Source organism: Phocoena sinus, chromosome 10, assembly GCF_008692025.1.
Source record: "Phocoena sinus isolate mPhoSin1 chromosome 10, mPhoSin1.pri, whole genome shotgun sequence".
In the NCBI taxonomy this organism is placed as follows: domain Eukaryota; kingdom Metazoa; phylum Chordata; class Mammalia; order Artiodactyla; family Phocoenidae; genus Phocoena; species Phocoena sinus.
The window spans coordinates 95,401,162-95,424,738 of NC_045772.1; the positions used below are offsets into that span (position 1 = coordinate 95,401,162).

Below are 23,577 nucleotides of genomic sequence, written 5' to 3' on the forward strand. Positions count from 1 at the left end.
TTTGTATGCTATTAACATTGATGTGTTGGCATAAAGCCCCAATTACTCTGACTAGTAAAAACCTTCTCTTGACTATTTTCTTAAAATGTCCCTTCTTTGGGACTCAGAGATCCCACACTCTCCTGTGTTTCTCTCTCTGTCTAGCCATTCGGGTTACATCTGGGTGCCCTTGCCTAGCTCTGTCCTGGACTATTTTCCATTTTCATCCCATATTATCTATTTCCATGGCATCAGCTCTCCCTATAAGCTGATAAATCTCTAATCTGTACAAATAGGCCAGATCTCAGTAAACTGGTGGTGTTCAGATTGCTTTAACTTTAACCTACAATAAGAATTTTGAATATTTTCATCAGACAGTTTGCAATATAACACTGAAATCACATTTTCACAATGTAACCTTTACATTGTGACTCAGAACACTTATAGTTAAAGATAGAAATGATAGAGATAGTAATAAAGAAAGAGAAATTATATTAGTTAGGATACAAGTTTTACTGCTCGAACAAAGATATCTCAAAATGCAAAGGCTTTTAAATAAGAGAAAGTGTTTTTCTCTTACATGAAAGTCCAAGCTAAAATGGCCTTTGGATGATTCAGGGATTCAGTCTATGCCTCCTTTTTTCTTTTTTTTTTTTAAACATCTTTGTTGGAGTATAGTTGATTTACAATGGTGTGTTAGTTGCTGCTGTATAACAAAGTGAATCAGCTCTACGTATACATACATCCCCATATCTCCTCCCTCTTCAGTCTATGTCTTGCTTGTTGTTCTGCCTCCCTTGACACATGGCTTCCATCTTATTACCTACAATGGAAGATCGGACAACCGCCCACATGTCCACATTCCAGCCAGTGGTAGGAAGCAAAGGGAGGCACAGAACCTAGCCTTTCCTGTTTAAATCATGAACTGAAAGTTGCATACATCACTTGCACTCACATGTCAATCACCAGAATTTAGCCGTATACCACGCCCAGCCTTAAAGGAGAAGGCTAGGAAATGAAAGTTTTCAGTGAGACAGTTTGTGCCCAGAGAAAACTCAGGTGTTCTAGTATTAAAGACAGAATTGGAGAAGGGGTAATAGGACACAACCAAAGTTTCTGCTGCACAACATTGAAACGAATATTTCCAAAATCAATAATTTCACTTATTCTGTTTGGTACACTGTGTTTTCTATTTTATTGTGTTCTATTACATTTTTAAAACTCTTGGTCATGACTCACTGATCATGACATTACAACTCACTATAGATGGTGACCCATAATTTGAAAAACATTGCTTTAAACCTGCTATGTCTAATCTGATAACCAGTAGCCACATGGGCTATTGAGCTTTTGAAATGTGGCTAGTCTAAATTAATATGTGTTGTAAGTGTAGAATTCACACCAGATTTCAAAGACTTAGTATGAAAAAAGAATTTAAAGTATCTTATTAACAATTTTTATATTGATTAAATGTTGAAATGATAATGTTTTGGCAATATTGAGGTAAGTAAATTATATTATTAAAGTTAATTTAATCTGTTTCTTTTTGTTTTTCAATGTGGCTACTGGAAAAATGTAAAATTACATAGGAGGCTCACCTTATATTTTTATTAGATCACACTGCCTTAAGCTCTAGATGCAAATGTTAAACTCCCTACAAATATTATTACTGGACTATCCCACAAGCGCTTTCTAAAACTAGACTATTCCTCTTCCCAACCCTCAGCCCTCTGTTCTCCTTCCCACCGTTTCCTGTGTTTCACTCGACCAGTTAAAGGCAACATAAGTCACTCAGTGACCAACCAGGAAAACTGAAAAGCACATTCTCCTTCACCCATTACATTCATGTATTCACTGTGTACTATAATTTTACCTCTTAAATATGATATAAATCTGTCAACCTCTATCCAATCTCATTATGAACACCCTAGCTCAAAATATCATCATTTCTCACCAATATAATTGTGCAACTCCTACCCTGCCTCCTGGATTACCTCCTTCCAATCAGTCTTCCAAATTTCAGTAAATGTGATCTTTCCAAGAAACAAATCTGGGGAAGTCACTTCACTGATTACTCCCCAAATACCCTAGTAGTACCAACAGGTTCCTTTTTTATTTGAAGCAAGCTTGCTTCACCACTTTTCTAAGTGTACAGGCATTTTCTTCATACCAAACACTTTTCATTTTACCAAACATTTCATGATGGTTTTTACCTCCTGTGCCTTTGTTTATGTCATTCCTTATGTGCTTAGAATGCACTTTTCATCTCCTACTTCCCTCTGGCTAACCACCACCTACACTCTAGAACTTGATTTACATTTTGCTTTACCTTAGACTTCCTTTCCAAGGCCAAGGTTTGCATTGTGTGTCCCTGTTCAGTGCTCCCAGAGCATCCTGAACTTCTCCAATAATCATGTCTGGCTACTGTATTTTTATTGCTTATTTGTCTGCTTTTACACCTGCAAGAATGTGCAATCTGTTTCTTCATATTAGATCATCCATCTCCATGATTTTGTATGATTCCTAGACCAACTAGGCTCAATAAACACGTACAAAACAATCAAACAGTTGGATGAATGAATGGATGAATGGATGGGTGGATGGATGGACAGACGGATGGATGAATAAAATAGTTAACATGATTAAAGACTGAAGGGGAGTTGCACATTTAGAAGGCAGTAACAAAATGTGTTTGCACAGTAGATGGTAAAGGCAATTGGTATCTTTGTTAGGCACAGAAAGTCAAAGCTTTTCTGAGGTCCTGCTATTTCTCCTTTCATCTTTTCACTTCCTTAATACAGGAAAATATTTCTATCATCATTCTTCCACAACCTAGCTCTTTATCTGCAATCCAGTAAAAACCCCAAGCTCAAAAAGCTATTCTTTTAACCTAATGTCTTTTGCATAGAGGACTGCTGAATTCTGAAACTGCTTCAACATTTGAGGTACACATATCTGATGGAGGACTTGCAGGCAGACTGACTTGTAGTGAAATACCTATTTTGAGCCTGTCCTGTGTTGCTTAAATTATAGCTTCCCCTGCCAGCTATTCATGCAAGAGATGTGAGGAAAGCCATACAAGGCACTATGGGGAAGTGGGAAGGAGGGAGTAAGAGAGAGAAGGGGTTGAAAAGCCGATTAGCTGCTTTACGGTAAAACTCAGGGAAAGTGAACACTAATGGGAATGTGGATTTTATCCCTCCAGGAATCCTATTTAGCCCACCAGGAATTAACCTTGACTGTAATTAAGTCCCTGAGAGCAATGACCCTTTCAGAGAATGTTCAAAGACCTCTACTTTGTTTAGACACCTTGTGTGGGTGGAACTTCCTGTTTACACAGAGAACAGCATAAAGCCTAGTTGCTCTGAGGAATGTTTGGGACCAGACCAATTGCAAGGAGAAAGGCACAATACAGTCTGGTCTCCTCTGGTCCCTTCTCCCTGCAGCATGGGGGAGAAGAAGAACAAACTCCTCCATCCAAGTCTTACTCTCCTTCTTCTGGTCTTCCTGCCTACAGATGCCTCAGTCTCTGGAATACCGTGAGTTTCACATAGAGCATAAACTTGAAGAGTCCTTTCCTTTCCTCCTTATCATTCATTTGTCTTCCCTATGGAACTGTCACCTTCTTATCTTTAAGGTGTCTTCCAATTATGAGATTTTACAAATCTGGTTTATTCAGTCTTCACTTATTCTTAACCATTTTTCTCCAACTCTCTGGATCTCTGAATCTCTAAATTCTCTGGAGATATACAAAGACTTTCTAAAGGGCATTGGAAAGTGATTCTTTTAAAGGAATCAACTTTCAGATCCTCACATTCATATTGATCTGCTTGAGACCATGCTATTTATCCTTTCTTACCTCCCCTGTCTTAATTTCCTATCTTTCACTTTAAAAGAGAAAGACAAACCTCCCTCAATCAGATGTTACTGTGGAACCCTGTCCTGGAGTATAAAACTCTCTAGGGTGCCAAATAAAGGAGCAATTTGAAATACCGATGTTGATGTTGAGAAAGCAAAGGACTCTAACGACAGGAGAAAAAATCCTTTTGCAGATCTTGTGGCGACGAATTCTTTGTTTCAACAAAATTGAAGGAAGATCTAAGGGAAATACCAGCTGATAAACAATTAGAAGCAATTCTTGATAATAGGGCACTGGGTGATCTTTGGCATGTAATGCAGAAGGAGTTACAAGAACTGGTAAAAATGATATAATTGTTTCATCTGTCATTTATTTACTTTTAAGTGAACAATTTTTCATGGTACTTATATCTACACAAACGAAAAACAGCAACAGAGTTAATGTTAGACCTTATTTAATTCTTGCAATAAGGAATATCCATCCATGGATACATAAGAACAACTCATTATTTTCATTAAAGATGTACTTCAAAAGTATTTTGATTTTATATATAATAAATATGAATCATAATTTGTAATATATTTATTTTGTTTTGATCAGTTGTATACTAGTAAGACTTTTGAAAACAATTCAATCCAGAAGAAAATGTTTAACATTTACAGCTTTAAGGTCACATTAAATTTAAAAGAAGAGTTAAAGTTAAATTTATATACCCACATATAATATTTCATATATATGTGTATATATATATATATATATGCACGTGTGTGTATATACATATATATATGTATATACACACACACATATATATAAACAAAGAAGGAAGAGTGATCCATAAAATATTTTGAAGAATAGAAATGTTAGGACAAACTTCTGTGTGGTAAATGGCATGAAAGTTCACAGAGGAAAAGGGGGAAAGATGCTAAATTTCTGATCATTACAAAAAGAACATTTTGGTGTATTTTTTAAATAGATCATACTGGATATCTTATCACTATGATATTTAAGATTCGATGGGAGATGTACAAAAAAGTAATGTAAGTTTTAATTTAAAATTTCATCAAAAATAATATATTTTACTATTGTTTAAACTTGTGATAAAAAAATAGATGTTTACTTGAATAATTGTAAGGAGGGCATAGTGTCTAAAAATAGGAATTCTGTGAGCAAAAATGTTTGAAAACTCAAGTGTCAATAAAATTATATATGAGAGTATTGAGAAAGTTTCTGTTCTGTTCATGAGGACCCCAAATTCAATCTCTAGAAGACCATTCTTGAGTAGACCATTTTTGTCTACCCTGAGTTGAAAAGCAAATATTTAATATGCAAACATCCAGGGTTAGGTAACACACTAAGATTTCATTAGTTGCTTAACACACTGAGATTTTAAACTAAGGACTCTCTTTAAGCCTCAGAGTGGAAAGCAAGAACTTGCCATTCCATTTTTACAGGCTTGTTATATATATATATATATATAAGTTCTGTAAGTGGATTGGTTTCTGTAGTGTTCCACATGAGAACTTGCTTGCTTTTTACAGCAACCCTAATGTAAAATAGATTTACAGCATAAATATATACAATTAGCATATTTGAATTCAGATGCTCACAGATTGATATTTGGGTTCCTTAAAGTGAGGTATACCTGCAAATGTCAACCTCTTAAAGGCTCACTTCAAGTAAAATGTTCACTGACATGGCACTGGCGATGGAAAGGGGAGTAATTCCCATGCATGCCCTCCAACGGCAGAGATCAATTTCATGCTTATCAACATGTCTTCTCTTGGCATAGAACTAACGATAGGAACAAGAATAACGGCGGACGATAGTGCTGCTGGTAATAATGCCTCGCCTCCTACATTCTCCTCTAACTGGATTCCCCCATCCCCAGGCACTACATGGTGCTGGTCCCCTCCCTGCTCCACACTGGGACCCCTGAGAAGGGTTGCCTCCTTCTGAGGCACCTGAATGAGACGGTGACCGTAAGCGCCTCCTTGGAGTCCCTCCGAGAGAACAGAAGCCTCTTTACTGATGTGGTGGCAAAGAAAGACTTATTCCACTGTGTCTCCTTCACTGTGAGTATGGCTGTTTGACTTAAAATACTTGTTTCTATCGATTGGGAACATAGGCAACCAGAATTCAGTCAAGATAAGACTTTGAGAGGCTGGCATGGACTTCAGGAAGGAATCTAAATGTAGCGACTAAGTGTAGAAATTAAGCAGCAATGCATGAATTTCCAATATAAATAATGGTAGACCAATATTTATAGAGATATTAAAATCAACTTAATGATTAGAGAAAATTCCTATTAACCAGAAAAAAAAGAAAAGCAGTATGCACTAGACAAAGGGAAAATATGAGTTCTCTTGAAAATTAAAATGGAAAAAATACTAACAAAGAAAACTAGGCCAGTGTTTAACATAAGCCCCAGTACTGGGCTGACAGGAACACACCACCCCATACTCTTTCTAAGAGTGAACTTGTAGAAATTACCATGAGTGACTCTCCAATAGCTCTTCAGAGTTGCCCATATATAGAATCCTTACAGCGTACAGCCAATAATATGTTGCAGTTTCCTTTCTCATAGCCTTAAGAGATGCTTCTACCATGCTCTTTTACCACATAACATCAGTTTGGTAAAGTTCAGTGTACAAGTGAATCAAAACTGTATTAGCGAGCTCGGGCGGCGGGAGGACCGGCAGTGGCCAGGCAGCCCTGCTTCACCAAGGCTCTCGGCGAGCGCGGCTCTCAGTGAGCGCGGCTCGCAGGCCCCACGCACGCGCCAGCCCCGCCGCCACCATGGCCAAGAGGAAGGTCAGCTCCGCCGACGGGGCGGCGAAGGAGGAGCCCAAGGGGAGGCTGGCAAGGCTGTCAGCGAAACCGGCTCCCGAAAAAGTGGAAACGAAGCCAAAAAAGCGGCAGGAAAGGATAAATCTTCAGACAAAAACGTGCAAACAAAAAGGAAAAGGGGAGCAAGGGAAAACAGGCCGAAGTGGCTAACCAAGAGACTAAAGAAGACTCACCTGCAGAAAACGGAGAAACTGAAAACGAGGAGAGCCCAGCCTCTGATGAAGCAGGAGAGAAAGAAGCCAAGTCTAATGAATATCACACACTTGGTCCTATCAGTGGTTCCTGTCTCCCTTCTTGTACAATACAGAGGAATATTTTTATCAACTATTTTGTAAATGCAAGTTTTTTAGTAGCTTTAGAAACATTTTTAAAAAGGAGGGAATCCTACCTAATCCCATTTTTTAAGTGTAAATGCTTTGTTTTAAGAGGTGAAATCATTTGCTGGTTGTTTATTTTTTGGTACAACCAGAAAATAGTGGGATGTTGAATGTGGCAGGCATTGTCTTGGGTGCCAGCTTAACATTCCATAGATGGGGCGATATTTTATATCCTATAATACAAAGCATACTAAATGGCAGTTTGGAGTCCGTTGTGCATTTAATGCCTTGAACACTTTAAATTACTTCTCTTCCCATGTTGTTTTTGGTAGAATTATTTCCTAAAGCAAACCACTCACCCCTTGATCTTGGCTCTCCTGGTCAGAATTTTGTGCACTCTGTAACATCTTTGGTTGCGGTAGTCCAGTTCTTCTAGTAACTTTGTTAATGTGCTGTGAACGATTGACAGTTTGGGTATGTAGTGTACATGATATTAAATTGTGAATTCGTGGGACTTACGATGTAACAGCATATCAATATTTGAAGGTATTGGTACTTGATAGCCTGTCAAGGAAAATTTGCCTCCAAATATTAAGCTGGAAGGTCACTGGAATAACCGTTCAGAAAAGAATCACAACTACATGATTTTTTAGATTTTTGGTATGTATGTTAAGAATTGTGTACAAATTGAAATGTCTGTGTACTGATTCTCAAAACAACCAATAAAACATCTCAATTATGAAAGAAAAAATAACTGTATTAGCTAATTTGCAGCAACCTGGATGGACCTGGGGATTATCATACTAAGTGAAGTAAGTCAGACAGAGAAAAACAAATATCATATGATATTGCTTATATCCAGAATCTAAAAACAAATGGATACAAATGAACTTATTTACAAAACAGAAACAGACTCACAGACTTGGAGACAAACATGGTTATCAGGGGAAGGGTGGGGAGGAGGATAGATTGAGTTTGGGATCAACACGTACACACGGCTGTCTTTAAAATAGATAACCAACAAGGACCTACTGTATAGCACAGGGAACTCTGCTCAATATCCTGTAATAACCTCAATGGGAAAAGGATTTGAAAAAGAATAGATACATGTATGTGTATAACTGAATCACCTCGCTACACACCCGAAACTAACACAACATTGTTAATCAACTCTACTCCAACATAAAATAAAAATTTTTAAATGAATAAATAAATAAAGCAAAAACATTTTTTAAAAACCTGTATTGGCTGATCTATAAGGAGATGTGAGTATCATTTATGACCTCTCTCACTGATGTAATTTCCTCCATCCTGTGTTCTGTCTTCCCATTTGTAAATGACAGAAGTCATTCTGTCTGTGAATTCCTGTCCATGCCGAATTTCCCTGATGAGAATGAGAGAGTGAAATTAAGTAAAAGGAACAAGATTCCCAGGGAGAAGTGGGACAGGGACTGGAGGAAGAAACTTGGCAGATGAACGGGTTCTCAGGATCTCTCCTATATTTCAGATCCCAAGATCTCCATCCAATGAGGAGGTAATGTTCCTCACTATCCAAGTGAAAGGACCAACGCAAGAATTCAAGAAGCGGACCACAGTGTTGGTTAAAAATGAAGAGAGTCTGGTCTTTGTCCAGACAGACAAACCCATCTACAAACCAGAGCAGACAGGTACAAAAAGGCCTATGGTCAGGACAACTTCAAAAACGAAAGATCTTCCTCCCCTGTGTATTCCCCAGTCAAAGGAATCCTGGTTCCCTTATAGTCTGTCTTACTAGCCTATAGGCCTGGCTTCAGGTTTCTGGGACTCATGAAAAATATTTCTGTTTCAGTGAAATTCCGTGTTGTCTTGTTGGATGAAAACTTTCACCCCCTGAATGAGTTGGTAAGTGTCCTAGTATCGATCTAGAATTATTATTATCTATATAAACAGGCTGAGAGTTTGTTTTTGGTGTTGGGGGAGAACCAGGGAGAGGAAGAATCTGGTACTGAAAGCAGTACTTTCTGGCAGTGCCATAGTGCAAGATCCTCATTTAAAACAGAATTCTGGGTCAAGAGAGTAGCTGGTTCTTTCTTGGTACTGATACTTGGTCAGTTGTCACACAAACTTACTCTTTAGAAAATTCTCAATTAGCCAAACTAGAAAGATACACTATATAATAAATAAACCATCAAAAAACTTAGGTTTAAATGACTTCTCAAAGATTCAAACTTTTTCTAAACACAAAACCTCTCCTATAAAGGAAGGAGAGTGTAATCAATGTTTGTTCCTCAAGACTAACACTCTCAATTTTAATGTAGACAAGAAACCAAAGTCTTAATTTTTCTCTCCTAGATCTAGTCCTCAATCACATTTTCTTATCTCAGAAAGAGGCAATTTTCAATGAAAAGCCAAGGACTCTGTTGACTATAGCCCCTCCGCCCCCAACTTCCTTTTCCCCTCTTAAAAGTGTTCTCTTTCCCTTGCCATAGAGTTTGCAATTCCCTGCTGATTCTGGTCAAACCCATCTTTGCTAGGGGGTGAAGAAGGGAAAGGGATGGGAGGGAAAGAAGCAACTTTTCTCTTCTAGCTCCTCAGGCAAAGGATTAAGGCATATTCCTCCGTCTCACCCACATCCATTTCATCAGAAAATCATGTTAGTTTAAAATATATCCAGACTATGTTTTACCACATGAATTGCTACGACCTTGTCTTGACCAGTATCACCTCTAAACAAGACTATTACAATAGCCTTGAAATTGGTCTCCTGGTTTCCACTTACACTCCTCTATCTAAAATCAAACACCTAGCCCTTCACTCTATCAGCTTAACTCTGCTTTGTTTTTATTTCTTGACATTTACCACTACCTCAAATCTATCTATCTATATCTCAAATATATATATAAAATATATGTATCTCAAATATATATGTCAAACATATATATCTCAAATATATATCTACATATATCAAAAATATATATTTCATATATGACTGTGTTTCTTATGTATCCATCCCTATTAGAATGTAAGCTCCATGAAAGCAGATCTGCTGTTCTTTTGTGCACTGCTCTGTTCATAGCACCTAGAATGATACACAGCACATGTTAGGCACTTAATAAATATTAGTTTTAAAAATGAATAAGCGTTGATAGTAGAGGAGCTATTCCCAGTGGTCCTTATTCTTAGAACTACCTAAGAATTTTGTGACCCACCTTAATATTTGGATCTGAACGTGGTTACTTATAATTCCATTAGTGTTGATTTCTCAATCTGTAAAATAGCACAGCAAAGGAATGTTCTTCACTGGGATACTATAAGCATTTAAGTCATATCAGTAAATACCATTCCTAATGAATGGCACGTATGCATTTGTTGCTCACACCCAGTAAGTACTTAACACTACTTATTAATTGCTTGTAATGGATTAATCAAAAGTTCTGTAAAACTTAATCTGGAACTTTTCTGTGTTTTACTACAGATAAAGTTATTCTGCATAAGGCTGTCTTGCTTATAAATCAGAACTGCAAATATCTAAGAACAATTCTAAACTCCTTTCTCTCTCTTTTGTCTTTCAGATTCCACTAGTATATATTGAGGTAAGCAACGTGAAACATTCCATAATTAGACACAAATAATAAACTTAGGGAAAATGTTCTTATTTGAGAGATTCTTACAATATTTCAGAAACTTGTCATTAAGGGAGAAGCCTTCAAACTCATGTAACACTAGATGGTTCCAAGTCATCTCCCTTCCCCACCCCTCCCCACCTCTTTGTGGATAACATAGGAGTCCCCATAGATTTCCTTTATTGTCTCTCACGCTCTGGGCTCTTTTGTAAATTACAATTACTGTGTCCACAGGACCCCAAAGGAAATCGCATCATGCAATGGCAGAACCTCAAGGTAGAGAGTGGCCTCAAGCAGTTGACCTTTCCCCTCTCATCAGAGCCCTTTCAGGGCTCCTATAAGGTGGTGGTACAGAAGGAATCAGGTGAAATGGCAGAGCACCCCTTCACCGTGGAGGAATTTGGTATGGATTATGCAAAACCATGGAACAGTTTTTTCATATTTAAACTTCTAGGGCCTAGAATTTGAGTTTCTTTGGAATTACTTTCTATTTCCCACGGGTGAGATTAGGCTTGGAGTGGAACCAATTACTTCTAATCCAATGAGGACCATCAATGATTCGTGAATAGGATGTCATATAGCATTTTTTGTAGCAATGTTTAATCTTCAAAAGAAATGTAAAACATTCTCAGTCCAGTGGAGCCTCCCATAATTCATTAAGGTTACATTGATCCATCATAGTCCTTCAACCAGGATCTCCATTTGAGAGAAAGGTGGATATATTGGAGAAGAGGGCTACCTTTTCAGGGCCCTAAAATATGATTAGAGAATTGTTATGAGAACCTGGAAATACCAATTCCCCAGAAGTTGAAAAACAATCACCAACTTCCTTTATCTCCAATCAACAGTGCTTCCTAAGTTTGAAGTGCAAGTAAGAGTGCCAAGGATAATCACCATCTTGGAAGAAGAGATGAATGTGTCAGTGTGTGGCCTGTGAGTTTATACTTTTAAAAAATCTTTGGCGAGAGGAATTATTTAAAGGAGACTCACCCTTTGGGATATTTTGACTAGCTTGTCTAGAAGCAGTGAAGCACAAATACCTTAAATACATGGGAGCGTCCCCATCTCTAGAACTTTCCTCTCCTGTTGCTTTTCTATTTCCCTTCTTATTTTCCTTCATGTCCTTTCCAACATTATTATAACTATCATGGGGCAGACAACTGTCCCTAGAGCTAAGCTATGCTAATAGGATTGATTCTGAAAGTAATAAAGCTACTCGCGCATGCACGTACACATGTACACACACAAATGAGATAGTGTTGAAGGGTAGTGACTTTCCCTTTACCAGGTTGTAAAGTAAATTCAATCATTTACTTGACCTTGGATACATAGTGGAAAAATAGCTCAGATTCAGAATTTGTGGAGATAGGTGTATTACAGAAATGTCGTCTAACTCATCTGTCTACCTAAGGCATGTCACATACTTCTCTGAACTGCCATTTTCACTGATGAGAGTAGACATGATCTCACAGTCAGTCTTTTCCAACCTTGAAAATTCATGTTTCTAGGATCTTATTGCTCCCATCTCCAGCAGCCCAGCAGTAGCAGTACAGAAAGAACAGGCAGAGTGAAGAAACCAGTCCTAAAGACCTTCAGCTGGGTCCCTGCCCCAGCACTATCTCAGAGTAAGGTCACCAAGCTCCTGATCCCACAGAGCTGGTGAACCAGTACTCTTGCACATATAGATATAGAGGGTATTTTGAAAAGGGAAGGAAACAAATACCCTCAAAACCACAGCAATTATCAATGATACATTTATGGCACAATCCCATTTTTGTAAAAAGTAAACAAGTAAAAGTCTACATGAACAGAGATGGCTACACATAGGAAGAGGATGATGGAAGGAGAGATACCATCATATTAATAGTTTATATTCCTAGGTAGAATTGAAAGCGTTTATTTCTTGTCTTTGTTTTGTTTTGTTGTTATTGTTTTTTCTCTTAAGATCTGGTGTAGCTTTGGCAAAAGAAAAATATTTTTTAAAAGATGAAACTGAAAGTTAGAGATTAAGAAAAAAAAAAAAAGACATGGTAAAAGAAGACTGAAGTAAATTCCAGCATGTTGCACTGGAAATTTCTAAAAGAGAAGGTTCGTTACTTAGTTTACTTGCCCTCAACACTGTATAAGCCCTGCAGAAATTAGAGGGAAGTACAGAGTCTAAAAATATACTATAGCTAAAGGGAAAATATAAACAGGTAGAAAATGGGGGTGTTCAGTGTCTGATTTGATCCATTTGGCAATGTTGTTATGACAGATACACATATGGGAAGCCTGTCCCAGGACGTGTGACTATAAACATGTGCAGAAAGTACAGTAACCCTTCTAACTGCTTTGGTGGAGAATCACATGCTGTCTGTGAGAAGTTCAGTCAGCAGGTATGTGGGAAACTACTCCTAGGGATTAACAGCCCAGGCATTGTTGATGAGCAGTGAGTTACAACATGGTGGTAACTCAGGAAGAGACCAATCTGTAAGAGAATTCTATGCTAGCCATAGTCGTTTTTTAAAAATCAGTGACTTAGCACAATAGGAATTATTTCTTGTAATTGTCCATTGTGGGTATTCTTGGTACACCAAGCACCCAGAATGATTGAAGTTGAACCATCTCCAGCACCTGGTACCTAAAGCCGCCTTGAGTATCCATCCAATTATGTAAAGGAAGGAGAAAAAAGCATACAAATCTTAACCACCTTGGCTGGGAAAGGTGTCAGTTTTTCTCTCTTTCTATGAGCAAGAGCTTGTCACATGGCCCCACCTAGACGCCAGGGAGCTGGGAAACACAGTGCCCAGATGGGCAGCCACTTCCCAGCCACAGCTGTAAACTATGGAAGGGAAGCCAGGCTTCGGTGAAGAGTTAGCTGCCTGCTACAGTAAGATTACCCCCCGAGTTTTAAGGCATTTCTTCATTTCTTCACCTCATTCACTCTGGGGAATATCAGATACTAAGGAATACACCTGTCAGTTATAAGCCAGAAACTGTTGTGAGATGTCATTATAATTAATCCCTAGAGAATATTTATTGTGTTCTCATCATACAAAATTCCTAGGTTATGTTGCCTCAAAAAAAAAAAAAATGTCACCAGATTAACTGACCACTGATTTGTCCAGTCTTATGTTTTTGTATTTTATTTCGTCCCCTCCTAGCTAAACAGCCAGGGCTGCTTCTCTCAGCAAGTAAAGACCAAGATCTTCCAAATGAAGAGACAAGAGTTTGAAATGAAAATTGAAGTGGAGGCCAAGATTCAAGAAGAAGGAACAGGTGTGTATACCTCATGGGTATGGGAAGAAGAACAATGGACATGGATTTAGTTCCTTTGCCAAACAGTGAACTGAAAGGGAGGAAGGAGTATAAGTTCAGGGAGAGCATCCTTCCAAAAGTGAACTTATCTTTTCCTTCTTTTTCAGAGGTGGAATTAACTGGAAAAGGGACCACTGAAATAACAAGAACCATAACCAAACTCTCATTTGTGAAAGTAGACTCAGACGCTAGACGAGGGATTCCCTTCTTTGGGCAGGTGAGGTATTTTTCAGTTCACAAATCAAACTGTACTCTCACCTAATACGTACAACATATTCTGCTAAAACTATACCTGGTTAATATTATCTGTTTATTAATATAATCCAAGGTATAAAACCACATAAAATAGATTTGTTCCTCTGTAAATTTGTACATCAAATCTATAAAACCATCTAAAGCACTATCAAAATTAGAAGGTTTTGGGAACAGCACTGAGTGATGTCACTCAATCTCTTTCCCATGGTTTACCAGGCAGTCTCAGATTTTTATAATATTTTTTCACAAAGCGTCTTGAAATTCCTGATAGCCAATCACATTATCCTTCTAACATTAACTTTGTATGGAAATGGGTGGGTAGGTGGCTTTCATTTTTATTTTGAAATATAAAAGATTCTACTGTACCTAGTGTTTCTTTCATGGATATTATATATATATTACTTTTTCAAGTATATTTTATTTTATTCAAGTATACTTATTCAAATATATTTGTTTTATTTTAGCAAGTATATTTTAAAAACAGTACACAGAGGGGTAAAATACTGCTATTTAAAGTATACCCAAGGTTTCCCTGGTGGCACAGTGGTTGGGAGTTCACCTGCCGATGCAGGGGACATGGGTTCGTGCCCCGGTCCGGGAAGATCCCACATGCCACGGAGCGGCTGGGCCCGTGAGCCATGGCCGCTGAGCCTGCACGTCCGGAGCCTGTGCTCCGCAACGGGAGAGGCCACAACAGTGAGAGGCCCGCGTACCGCAAAAAAAAATAAATAATAAAGTATACCCAGATTTTAAAGATATAAATTTTTTTCTCTCAGATCTACAAAAAATTCTGCTACTGTTATTTTTCTGCTTACTGTTATAAGCAGATGTGCTAATGGAGCTTTCAGACTCCAGAAGTCTGAGATGAGAGTTGTACGTACCTCCATGCGTAATTACTGTGCATCCTGTTTTTAATGGAAATATTATAAGATGTCAGCTGTGGAGAGTGCAAAAGACAGAGGGACCAGGCTCCACAAAAGAGTAGTGGAATAAATTTTAGAATGTCTTGATTATGTTATGACAGCAAACATGTTCAGAAACTTTGGTCACTTCCTAAAATGAAAGTTCACTTCTTTAAATTTCTCAGAAGTATATTGTACTTTTTTGAGATTTTATTCCTGCTAAATAACTATCCTATTACCATAAGACTCTCACCAAAAGTGAAAGAATCAGAATTTCGTACCTATCCTGGTATACAGCTGACATTTCATTAGCAAACTCAGATCTCGTTAATCAATTACAAACACTAATCCAAGTCTGCTGGTTGTGCTTCCTTCTACCAAAAGTAGTTTATACTGAGAAAAAAAATCACCATCTTTAAAATCTGAACTGAGCTACTAATCTTCTGGGTCCAGTATTAGCAGTAATTTGACTTTAGGCCCTTATTTAATATTCTACGCTTCTTTTCAATTTTACATTTTTCAGATGGGAAGTACCTCATAAAATCTACCTACCTTCCAAAAGTTTGCAAATCTAGGTCAAGAAGCAGATATCATATATAAAACTAGAGGAGTACACAGGATAATATATTAGCAATTGCTAATATTAAACCTCAGAACACTAATCTGTAGAAAGGGAATGGTCTGCCATAAAATAAGTATTTGAGGCTCAATTAAATTTGACTAATGGGTTAAAAATTTTCATTATGGCTCTTGTGGTCTGTGACTTTCCAAAAGTTATATATAATACATAAAGTTTTCAAAATATCCACAGAATACATTTCTCAGGTCACCTCTATTATCTCCATCATTCTCTACCCTTTTACACTATTTTTCGTCTTAGGACTGATTACCACTAAATAAGTATATATTACGCATTTATTTAGCAGCTATCTCTTTTACTGGACCGTATGCTCTATGATAGAAGGAACTTTGTTTTGTTCACTGCTGTGGCCTCAATGCCTCGAACCATGTCTGACGTATTTGGACACAATAAATATTTGTAATAAAATGAATGTTTGGTGTCTATTGGATATTAGCCACGTAACTGATCTGCAGCTTTTAATCTTCAGGTGCGCCTAGCGGATGGAAAAGGTGTCCCTATACCAAATAAACTCATCTTCATCACAGCAGAGGAAGCCCACTATGACTCCAACGCCACCACTGATGAGCACGGCCTGGTGCAGTTCTCCATCAACACCACCAGCATCACGGGCACCTCCCTCACTGTCAGGGTAAGTTTGGAGGGAAGTTACCAATGATGTGAAGAAGTCTCGGAAGAAAGGTTGCAACCGAAAAGTGATGGCATTTCCAAGTTGTGTTTAGTCTTAGGGGAAAAAAATGCGAAACTAAAAACCAATTCAAGGTCAATTTTGAAAAAGTGTGTTAAAAGGAGGCAGTATAGTGTTGTGGCTGAAGTGGGGACTCCACGTGTGCACTCGCGTGTAGCGACATGAATCGTGCAAACGCTGTGGGAAGCAGCGTGGCAGTCCCCCCAAATGAGAACTACCATATGATCCAGTATTCTAACTGCTGAGTAAACCTTCAAAAGAACTGAAAACAGAATCTCAAAGGGATACTTGCACAGCCCTGTTCATAGCGGCACTATTCACAGTAGCCAAGAGGTGGAAGCAACCCAAATATCCATCAACAGATGAACAGATAAACAGAATGTGGTATGTATGTACAATGGAATAGGATTCAGCCTTAAAAAGGAAGGCTGTCACAGGCTACAGTGTGGACGAACCTTGAAGACATTATGCTAAGTGAAATATCCAGTCACAAAAAACAAATCGTGTATGACTCCACTTGCATGAGGTATCTAAAGCACTCAAAGTCATAGAAATAGAAAGTAGAATGGTGGTTGCCAGGGGCTGGGAAGAAGGAGAAATGAGGAGTTGCTATTTAATGGGGACAGTGTTTTAGTTTTGCAAGATGAAAGAATTCTGGAGATGGGCTGCATATTACTTAACACTACCAAACTGTACATTGTAAAATGGTTAAGATGGTAATTTATGTTGTGTTTTTTACCACAGTTTTTTTAAGTGTAGGTTCCAGAATCAGATAAATTAGATTAAAATCCTGGCTCAACTCTACATTAAGAGCAAATAACTAAGAGTTGAGTATAGACTTCAACTACTTCACTAACTCAACTCTTGAACCAATGCTATTTACAGAAAGTGTTCTCAGACCCCTAAGGTTGCAATATTACATTTATTCATAATACCCATTTGAAACCCATCATAAATGAGGCACCTACTCTCTGATATGCAATTCTTCCATTTCTGAGGATTAGTCTCCTCAGTGAGGTTTCATAGCTCCAATGTCTCTGTCTGAATAGGTAAAGTAGCCAAAGAAATGTAAGCCAAGCTAATCAGAGCAAAGGATGCCTCCTTTTATGCTCTTCACAATGTAAAAATCAATACCAACTCAAGGAGCCTCAGCCCTGTAAAGGCCTGCAATACCGATAAACAAAATAAGGGACCCTCCTCTCTCACTTTTGAGTGTGGAGCACAAGATTTCTAGGTACTAGTTAAGGTAGGATACTAAACGAATGCAATTCTGGAGCACACTGATTCTCTATGACATATAATCTATAAGATAATATTGTTTTTCTAATTCATTAGGTCAGACACAAGGATCATAGTACCTGCTATGGCTACCAGTGGCTGTCAGAAGAGTATGAAGAAGCTTATCACACTGCTAATCTCGTATTCTCCCAAAGCAAGAGCTTTGTCCACCTTGAGCCCTTGCCTCGTGAACTGCCCTGCGGCCGAGCTCAGACAGTCCAAGCACATTATATACTGAACGGACAGGTCCTGCAGGAGCTGAAGGAGCTCGTGTTCTATTACCTGGTGAGAAGGAAGGCCACTACCCTGACTCATCTGTAAGCTCCTGTGTGGGCAAGGATTTATGAAGCTCTTTAGGCATCACTACTTTGACCTCTTATCCATGTTCCTTTTGAAAGTCTGACTTCTCTCAGGGCTAATTATTGCCAGCAGGGGCTCAATAAAACAAGCATATCACATAGAGAGCAAGACTTGGGGTCAGATCTCTGTCCGGCAAATTAAATCCCTTTTCATTTCCTTTTTTGCAGGTAATGGCAAAGGGAGACATTGTCCGATCTGGGACTCACGTACTGCCCGTGCACCAGGGAGACAGTGAGTATTTCCGTAATTCCCCATTTCTGCCATACTCGGTCACCTGCAACCTTACGCTGCAGAAATACCAGGAATAGCTTCAAATAAAGAGAGAGAATTTTCATCTGACCCCAATAAAGAAGTTGAAAGGGGAAAGCAATAATGTTTCTTTCTTTTTTTAAACCCTTTATCAAATATTTATTTTCTTTTCTTTCAGGTTATTCTGTTCAGATTATTTAAAGTGTTTAGTTGTTTCATAATTTATGCTTATTCCAAATTTTCAAACCATAAATAGTCATGGACCTTCTCAAAATGACATTTCAAAATTGTTTCAGACAATGGAGAGAAGGTAAAACTTTGGAGTGTCTTCTATATGTTAGGTCTTGTGCTGAGTCATTTATATCTTTATATCATATTTCCCTTTTGAAGATAGCTATGATTTTATGAAGAGGTAAATTGGACTCTCCCCAGGAACAAATGTGGAACAATATAATCCTCTGAAGGTTTCACCTATCCTAAGGGAGTCTAAAAGTTCCCTTAAGAAAATTATCAGTGAACTACTCTTTTGTTGCTACTCTATAACAACATAGAAGCACTATAGTAGAGAAGTTCGATGCAACTTCTAACAGTTCTATGTAGGCACCAAAAAATAAGTTGCAAAGGAGCTCAGTACTCCTCTTAAGAAGAAAGAATAGAATATCTGGTTCATAGAAAGTTAAAGAGGATATAGGGGTAAATACAATGTGTTAAACTCTTACTATTACATCTCTCAACTTCAAGTACTATTTCCCTTCTCTAGTGTAAAATCTAGATCAAATGGTAGCCAAATGGATGTCTCCACATCCTTAGATAGCATCAGAACTTTGTATAGATGAACTCAAGCTTAAAGCTGGGAAGAAATCATTATGCGATTTTGAGAGAAGAGGGGGGCTATGATAAGGTTGTTTTTTTTTTTTTAAGCCAGGATTCTTAGAGATAGTCATCCATTTATTACATCTACTATTTCTTATATCTGTTACATCTACTAATAGAGTCATCAACCAGACCAGGCTCCTAAAATGACATTGTACAGCAGAAAAGTGTTATTTCAGCCCTGAGCTGTCTAACCCATGACCACATCCTTTCATTCTCTCTGTGCTCCAGTGGAAGGCCATTTTCCCCTGTCAGTCCCTGTGGAGTCAGACATTGCTCCCGTCGCTAGGTTGCTCATCTATGCCATTTTACCTGATGGGGAAGTGGTTGGCGACTCTGCAAAATATGAGGTCGAAAACTGTCTGGCCAACAAGGTGGGTGTTTTATATCATAAATTTTTCAACATTTAAAACTATAAGTTACTATCACTATCAATTGTTTTCTACATGCAAGCACTGGGGCCAAAAGGGTTAAATGAATTCACCAGAGGTTTTCAGCAAGGTAATGGCAGATCACACTAAGAAGCCATGTCAAGAGAAAAATAAATATCATATATTAACACATATATGTGAAATCTAGAAAAATGGTACAGATAAACCTATTTGGGAATAGAGGGCAGGAACAGGGACACAGACATAGAGAACAAACATGTGGACAAGGAGCGGGGAAGGGAGGGTGGGATGAACTGGGAGATTGGGATTGACATATAAACACTACCGTGTGTAAAACAGATAGCTGGTGAGAACCTGCTGTATAGCACAGGGAGCTCAGCTCGGTGCTCTGTGGTGACCTAGATGGGTGGGATGGGTGGGGGGGGAGTGGGAGGGAAGTTCAAGAGGGAGGAGATATATGTATACATATGGCTAATTCACTTCGTTGTACAGCAGAAACTAACACAACATTATAAAGCAACTATACCCCAATTTAAGAAAAATCAAAGAAGCTATCCATGTCACTTGACTCCTAGTGCAAAATTCTCATGCATTGTCTCTTACCATATGATACAGTTCAGAGCACCTTGTTCCCTTCTCTTACGATGAAATGTTGGGAAACATGTAACCAAGCTTATAAGACTACAAAAGGGCCAAAAGAAAAATACAAGAGCATCTAGAACTATGTATCAAAGGTAAAAAATGGCATCTCCAATTTAATAACTTATAAAAGCAGATATCATTATAATAGCTCAACTGATGAGAATCAGAGTGACAAAATAGGGAACCAAAGGCCTCAAGGCTTACATGGTGCCAAACATCAATGAAGTCAAACAAAGCGATTATGCATTGAATTTGCGGAGCACCCAGGAAATGCTGGTGAATGCATGGGTAAATCAGGGAATTTGCTTTTCTGTCTTTGTCCCCAATTCCACAGGTGGGTTTGAACTTCAGCCCAGCACAGAGTCTCCCAGCCTCCCACGCCCGCCTGAAAGTCACCGCTTCCCCTCGGTCCCTCTGCGCCCTCCGCGCCGTGGACCAAAGTGTGCTGCTCATGAGTCCCGAGGCCGAGCTCTCTGTGGCCACGGTGAGTTCCGTCAGCCCCAGGGGTCAGGAAGGGCCACATCAGGGACTCAGAGCAAGAAAAAACCCTGAGTGGGATAGCATCTATTAAAGTTATATTTATCTAGGAGTTAATAGTTTTGAGCTCTTTCATGTGCACTTTTTTTTGGTGAGGAAGATATTACATATGAATATCAATGTATAAATCATGCACCATCCAAAATCCCTGAAATCCTAGAGCTTTATGAAACCAATAGTAGGAGTTTTCAAACTAGTTTTAATATTTCAAAAAGTCTAACAGAAATAGTACATATACCTGCACTTAGACTGCACAGGCTAAGTGAAATATCAAACTTCTTTTAATAAGAATTGTATCAGTTGAAACATTGCATGCCCAAGATGAACACAATTTCTGAAGGAAGATCTGTATTGTCTCTGATTAATAAAAATTAGGAAAAATTAATTACCATGTGATAAATGACATTAATTAATGAAACCTTTTGAAATACTGGGTTAATAGGAAAAATAGCAAAAGGGTATGCTTAGTATAACAACGGGAAACTACTTAATGTGTCCTAATAGTAGTTTGCCCATTACTTCAAATTTTCTATGAGGGCAATTGGAATAACCTCTTACTGAAGTTTTTTTTCACTACCAAAATTTTATAAAGGGAAAGTTACGTTTTTACTTCCCTACAAGAGAAACTTATAAGAAAAGATCTCTTACTTTCTGGTTCTTCCAATAGTATGTAATTAAAAATATTAGAATACTTCTAAGGGAGATATTAAGTGCATAGTGGAAACAAGGGAATATGTGGAATGCTAACATTAATGTTTTATGTTTGTATAACATAATTTTATAGTTCTCAAAGTTGTTTTCAATTATAACAATCCTAGTGGATAGATAAGGCAGAAAATTCTATTAGTTTGTTAATAATAAAGCAGAAGCTTTCATGTATCTAGTAGTAGACCTGGGTTAGAACAAGGGTTCCTCTCAATCTTTGATAATGTTTCACTAATGAAACGCTTGCACCTAGTAGCATAAGTCACTCATTCAACACATATTTATTTAGTGCCTACTGTGTTCTGGGTGTGTCCTAAATTCTGGGGATCTCATAGTGAACTACTAGAAAGAAAAAAATCCATGCACTCATGGAACTTAATAGGTGAGACAGACAATAATTATGTGATACGCTTTGGAGAAAAATAAAGCAGAGGGAGGAGAAGGAGAATGTTAAGAAGGAGCTGCCTTTGAGAAAGTGCTTCATTTCATTGTGCTACTCACTTTGCTAATCTATTCTTATCAAACAGTTGTGAACTCCTATAAATATAAAACACCTACAGAATTTTTATGTTTGTCTTATTCTTCCCGTTGAGGTGAATTTGAAAGTATCATTTTCAGTATTCTACAGTTAAAGTTTTATGTATTTTATAAAGATATGGAGCATTTAGTTCCCATGAGTAATACTAAGAAAATACTGTCCTGACCTATACAGAGGATACATGCTTATCCATGCGCCTGTTTAAAACATGTTGTCCATTTACTTTGTTAAACACTGAGTCAGTTGCTAACCACCAGATAGAGACGAAACTATTACCTAATTCTGCCATCCTGAAGCGTTGCACAACGTCTCAAATATAGCAAACCTCAATTTCTCTTAATTTTTATTTAATTCCAGCAGAGTCTAGGGTTTGCCTCTGAATTGCGTAACAAAAGATTATGATCCTGAGTACTTAGATAGGAATGTTTTAATTGTTTTTTTCCCTAAAATTGTTAAACGTTTTCAAAATCGTCTTCTCTGTAAATTATCTAGGCAATGGAGCCACTCAAAGAAAGTCTGGTAGTGATTATTCTTTTCTTTTCTCCCTGCACTTAAGAAAAATAAGCCACAAGTAAGTTTGTCCTTTTGTCCTTTGCATTTGTACAGGTTTATAATCTGCTACCAGTAAAGGACCTCAACGGTTTCCCTGACCGTTTAAATCAACAGAAGGAAGACAATGAAGACTGCATCAGTCACCGTAATGTCTATATCAATGGGATCATGTATTCCCCAGTATCAAATACAAATGAAAAAGATATGTATAGCTTCCTAAAGGTAAGTCCATTATATTGCTGATGGTCAGTTCTTAAGGTTCACAAAATATTATATATGGAAAAAAATATTTATTTTAATGCTTCCATATTATAGTTGAGGGTAATGGGACATAGAGAGGTCAAGTGACTTCTCCAAGGTCACTAATAGTAGCAGATCTACTAATAACAACAGAGCCAGGACTGGAACTTTTGGGATTATTAAGCAAGTTTTTTTTTCTTCATTCATTTCATTCATTTATAAATATTACACATGTAAAATAATTACTGTTGAAAAAGGTTTAAAAACAGAATGAAATTATCTCTATAAGTATATCAATTTCCTTTCTACTCATGTGAACATTAAAAGTTTACTATTAGGGAGGGCATATCTGTATGTGTATGGCTGATTCATTTTGTTGTACAGTGGAGGCTAACACAACATTGTAAAGCAACCATACTCCAATTAAAGTTTTTTAAAAATGGTCAAATATCAGTAATTTCATATGCTTCTACCTGATTAGAATCATTAGACAGCTGAAAAACTGTAATATTTACACGTCAAGTGAAACAATGCAAGCCTTTGTATTCCAAAGAAAAAAGTCTTTGCAGGAGAGAATGACCTCAGCTACTCTGAAATGTGCTTAAACCACACATACTCAGCACCAGGGCTTATGGCGCTAGCTTCCCATGTTTAAGGATGCCAGTGGTGAGGCTCAAAAGTTGGATTCTGACTGAGCTTCCTCAGTGCACAGTAAAGACGGGTGTTAGAGCGGGTGTTAGAGTAACAGTTATAGGTAACGCTGGGGTGACAAGAGACAGGGACGCTGTTTGAAAGAAACAACTTCCAAATCCAAAAACACAAAAA

At 37.9% G+C, this 23,577-nt stretch overlaps 1 protein-coding gene, 1 long non-coding RNA gene and 1 pseudogene across 7 annotated transcripts in view; 2 read left to right on the forward strand and 1 right to left on the reverse strand.

Moving 5' to 3' along the window:
- LOC116761010 overlaps positions 1-23,577 on the reverse strand; it is a 160,285-nt gene that overhangs the window by 73,153 nt on the left and 63,555 nt on the right. The gene's annotated exons all lie outside the window — the stretch shown is intronic.
- Positions 1-23,577, forward strand: part of LOC116761004 (alpha-2-macroglobulin-like) — a 69,284-nt gene that overhangs the window by 25,540 nt on the left and 20,167 nt on the right. The window contains exons 1-16 of one of the 2 annotated variants that reach the window (XM_032646655.1): positions 3,108-3,518; positions 5,727-5,910; positions 8,510-8,669; positions 8,831-8,883; positions 10,554-10,574; positions 10,839-11,007; positions 11,453-11,537; positions 12,859-12,979; positions 13,748-13,862; positions 14,009-14,118; positions 16,168-16,329; positions 17,722-17,949; positions 18,192-18,255; positions 19,378-19,520; positions 20,515-20,664; positions 22,567-22,734. In XM_032646655.1, coding sequence (XP_032502546.1) covers positions 3,427-3,518; positions 5,727-5,910; positions 8,510-8,669; positions 8,831-8,883; positions 10,554-10,574; positions 10,839-11,007; positions 11,453-11,537; positions 12,859-12,979; positions 13,748-13,862; positions 14,009-14,118; positions 16,168-16,329; positions 17,722-17,949; positions 18,192-18,255; positions 19,378-19,520; positions 20,515-20,664; positions 22,567-22,734 — 2,025 coding nt within the window. In that variant the 5' untranslated portion in view covers positions 3,108-3,426. Of the gene's footprint in view, positions 1-3,107; positions 3,519-5,726; positions 5,911-8,509; positions 8,670-8,830; positions 8,884-10,553; positions 10,575-10,838; positions 11,008-11,452; positions 11,538-12,858; positions 12,980-13,747; positions 13,863-14,008; positions 14,119-16,167; positions 16,330-17,721; positions 17,950-18,191; positions 18,256-19,377; positions 19,521-20,514; positions 20,665-22,566; positions 22,735-23,577 lie in introns of those variants that run through there. The other variant, XM_032646656.1, reaches the window with a different exon arrangement.
- On the forward strand, positions 6,332-7,732 carry LOC116761009 (annotated as a pseudogene).